This window comes from Macrosteles quadrilineatus, unplaced genomic scaffold, assembly GCF_028750875.1.
Source record: "Macrosteles quadrilineatus isolate MER2022 unplaced genomic scaffold, UCM_ALF_1.0 Scaffold_1__1_contigs__length_201487025, whole genome shotgun sequence".
Classification (NCBI taxonomy): Eukaryota; Metazoa; Arthropoda; class Insecta; order Hemiptera; family Cicadellidae; genus Macrosteles; species Macrosteles quadrilineatus.
Window position 1 is genome coordinate 115,813,593 of NW_026542594.1, and position 3,693 is coordinate 115,817,285.

Consider the following 3,693-nt stretch of genomic DNA (forward strand, 5'->3'; position numbering starts at 1 on the left):
AACACACAAGTTTTGCTTGCACTTTGTAACTAAAACTGGTCAAAACTAAAAACTAATACTAAGCTGTACACTATTTACAATGATCTTGATTTTCTGGATGTTCTAGTAGTTGATCTTGGTGTGGTACGCCTCGTAACATTCCTCTAGATGGAGTGGCACAACGCATTTTTTACAGAGCCATCTCGTTTCGGAGCGAATTTTGTTTTTATAACACACCTTGCAGTTTCTTGTTGGTAACTGTTTTTTCTCTGTAGGAGGGATTAGCATGGGGAAATGTCCCCATGTTTTACTCTGCAACCGCATTGGATTGTCCTTTGAAGGCCGACCAGGAGATAAACGAGTAGGCAGTTGAACGCGTTCAAGGATTTGCTCCACCAAATCAATCCTATAATCTCTGTAGTGTATTTTTTTACCTTTAATTTTTCTCCATATATGCAGAAAGAGTTAAAAATTACCATGTCCATCAGATAAAAAAACAGTTTTTTTGTATGATTTTATAGTTCTTCTCATGATGGGATGGCTGGCCAACATCTGGTCCTGTACATCTACACCAAGCATACCCTTATTGTATTCTATCACACTTTTGGGCTTTATCACTTCCGACACTATACCTTTCCTTTGAATCACTTTATCTACAGTCATTTCAATTCCAGCATGTATTGTTGAAAGAACATGTACATCTTTCCTATCCTTCCATTTCACAGCTAGGATGCCATCCTTGCTTCGACGAATCGCTTGCCCTATTTCCAAATTTGCAGAATCAAATTCTTCTGGCATGTTAATTCTTTCTAGATTTACTGTGCCTACAACATGTGTTTTTCTCTCTAACACCCGCTTACATAACCCAGGAGAACTGTACCAGTTATCGATATACAAAATATGGCCTAAATCAAGTACTGAATCAGCTAATTGCATAACCACAGCTTCACTAGCTGGGATGTTAGGAGCCTTATCATCTCCTGTATATATCTTGAAATCACCACAATAACCACTAGCACTTTCACAAAGTTTATAAACTTTTATGCCAAAACGGGCCCTTTTTTTGGGATTGAACTGAACGTATGATAACCGTGCCCTTAGCTTCACAAGACTTTCATCGATCGCTAGAGTCTGATTCATAGTGTAGGTGTGCATAAACTTTGTTTGCATGTAGGATATAACAGGCCTCAGCTTCTTAAGCTTGTCTCCTTGCTCAGCAAACTCTTCATCTGCGAAATGAAGAAATCTTGAAATAAGTTTGAAGCGCTGGTATGTCATCACCTCAGCGTATATGGGTGTTTCAAGTATTTTTCTGGATGTCCAGTACATTTTTATGGTGGGTTTTCTCACTTGACCCATCAAAATATATAAGGCAAAATAGGCCTTTAGCTCAGGGATGGTTAGCGGTTGCCACTTATCGTCATCAAATTTTTTTCTTCGGTTAGGTTTGGCCAGTTGTGTTGCGGCATAGTCATTAGTTTCCTGGCAAACCATGGCAAAAAATTCTTCTCCCAGAAATGCCTCCAGACACTGGAAAGCACTAGGATTGTCTCCAAGTTTTCTGGCTGTAGCAGGATTCAGTCCAGAGACATCAACATAGGGGATTTATTTTGGTACGTTATCCTCGTCAGCCCATACCCAAGCATCTGGCCTCTTCTTCCTTTTTCGTTTTCGTTTCCCAACTTGTTCACGATCTACATCCCTTTCACCTCTTACTCTTCCCCCTCTGCCCCGACCTCTTACATTTTGTCTTCCACCCCTAACCCTAGGCCCATCCCCTTGTCCTTGTTGATTATGTTCTTCCCTCCCTCTACCCCGACCTCTTACATTTTTTCTTCCTCTACCCCTAACCCTTAGCCTATCACCTTGGCCACGCTCTCCTTCGCCACCTAGGCCTACTTCAATATCCATAGGCTGAGACAAGTCCTCCGTTACACCTAGACCTAACATAGGCTGAGGGAGTTCATTTTCCTCAGTTACCGGTAGGCCTATTTCTAGGCCTAACATAGGCTGAGGCAAATCATTCTCTTCAGTTACATCTAGGCCTAAATCATCAATAAATGAAACACTGCCATTGCATCCTACCTCCTCTAAGCTTACACTCTCGTCTTCAATGTCACTACGGAAGTCCTCAAGTGCAATATTTACAAGTTCGTCGCCACTTTCACTTTCATTATCCGAGTCTATCTCTGATTCACTATTCTCATCCAACAAACGATCTATTTCGCTTGAAAATATTTCATCAAAGCGATTTGACATGAAACGAAAACTTTGATTAGATGTTTTACTTCCTTGCAAAGAGTAAACCATATAAAACCAGACACTAGAATAAAGCTAAGCTTCTGCTGTTTCCGTAAATACTAATTTCAATCCAGTTCAGTACAACTGGAGCGTATTCAGAGCGTTTTTCTGAACGTCTGCACCATCACGAGCCAGGCTCGTGATAGAGCCTTTGGGCCACATAACCTCATCACGAGTCTTATTCGTGAAAAGTCTCCAAAGGGTTAAGTGAATATTTTTAATTTTCACATTCACTGCTAATGATATGTAATACTTTTATAAATGGCTAAAAAACATAAACATTAACATGATCATGTTAATTGAGTGACAATATATCTTTAATTAAATAAATTTTATACTATAAATTGTGGATTAAAATATATTATGTAATTATATACATCATGTATTATATATCTGCTAATATACTTATGACGCACAAGTGCGTCATTAGCAGTGAACGTGTTAAGTACTGAACTGAAACAGCTAATTTAAAAACTGTCTTAGGTAAGAAATTAAACCTTTGCATTAGCATATTGTAAAGCTATTTATGTAAGAAAAACAAATCAATATCTAGGGAAAATAAACTACACGTTAAATAGATAATTTTACAAGTTTTTTTTCTTTTTTAAAACCTGGCTTTAGTAACATTAGTCTATGTTTTATACATTCAAATACGTAAAACGAATTATTTTAAATATTTTTTTACCTAACAGTTTAGAACAATAAAACTTCCTGTTATTATATTTAAAACCAATTTATCTATAAGGTGATGCTTTATGTTTGACGAATACATTGAATACACATGTCTGTTACATGTATAACTATTTCCTCAGTTACAACTAAACCTATAAACCTGAAGCTTTATCCGGTAAATAGACTCGAGTTATAGCCACTTTACCTGGCTTTGGCAGGCTCTAAACTGTTCGAATATGTAAAAGGATTAGCCCGGCTCGCTAACTTTAGACTCGTTATACCTTTGCAGTATCGCAGAAAGGATTCCTCCTTGTTCATTATGTTCTTTTGTTTTAAGTATCTACATTCCATTATTTAAAATGCGTTACTAAATGGTTTACAACTCTTTCTGTTAGATTACTTATTTATTCTCAGGTAAGTGTTAAAAGAAGAGTATTTCACACAGTATTGACAGTATTCAGTTATTACATGCACTTTTATGATATATATTTATATAGAGTACGGCATTTAAAAAGCATAACATTTAACAGGTCAAGCTAAGTTGAAAAAGCGATTTTGAGAATTGAATAATCCAAGAGTTTTGAGAAACACAATAAAACATCGTGCAAAGTTTTATAATACTTAATGTTTTTAAGGTTATTTAATACTTTCAAATAAAGTTATGGAAGAACTGACTGTACCATTGAAAAATTTGTTTTAGGCATGTACACCTAACTGAAAAGAGATACAGCGAGGATAGTA

At 36.7% G+C, this 3,693-nt stretch overlaps 1 protein-coding gene across 1 annotated transcript; it reads right to left on the reverse strand.

Moving 5' to 3' along the window:
* Window positions 1-444: 444 nt before the first annotated feature.
* Window positions 445-2,238, reverse strand: LOC129000019 (piggyBac transposable element-derived protein 4-like). The gene is made up of 2 exons (XM_054426869.1): window positions 1,845-2,238; window positions 445-1,544 (listed from the first exon to the last, which is right to left on the reverse strand). The coding sequence occupies exons 1-2, from the start codon at window positions 2,236-2,238 to the stop codon at window positions 445-447; spliced, it is 1,494 nt and encodes a 497-aa protein (XP_054282844.1).
* Between the last annotated feature and the right edge of the window lie 1,455 nt (window positions 2,239-3,693).

Coding starts and splice junctions, on each gene's coding strand:
- LOC129000019 (XM_054426869.1), bottom strand. CDS start 2,238: ATGTCAAATCGCTTTGATGAAATATTTTCAAGCGAAATAGATCGTTTG. Junction 1,545..1,844: donor CGAAGGAGAGCGTGGCCAAG/GTGATAGGCTAA, acceptor ATCCTGCTACAG/CCAGAAAACTTGGAGACAAT.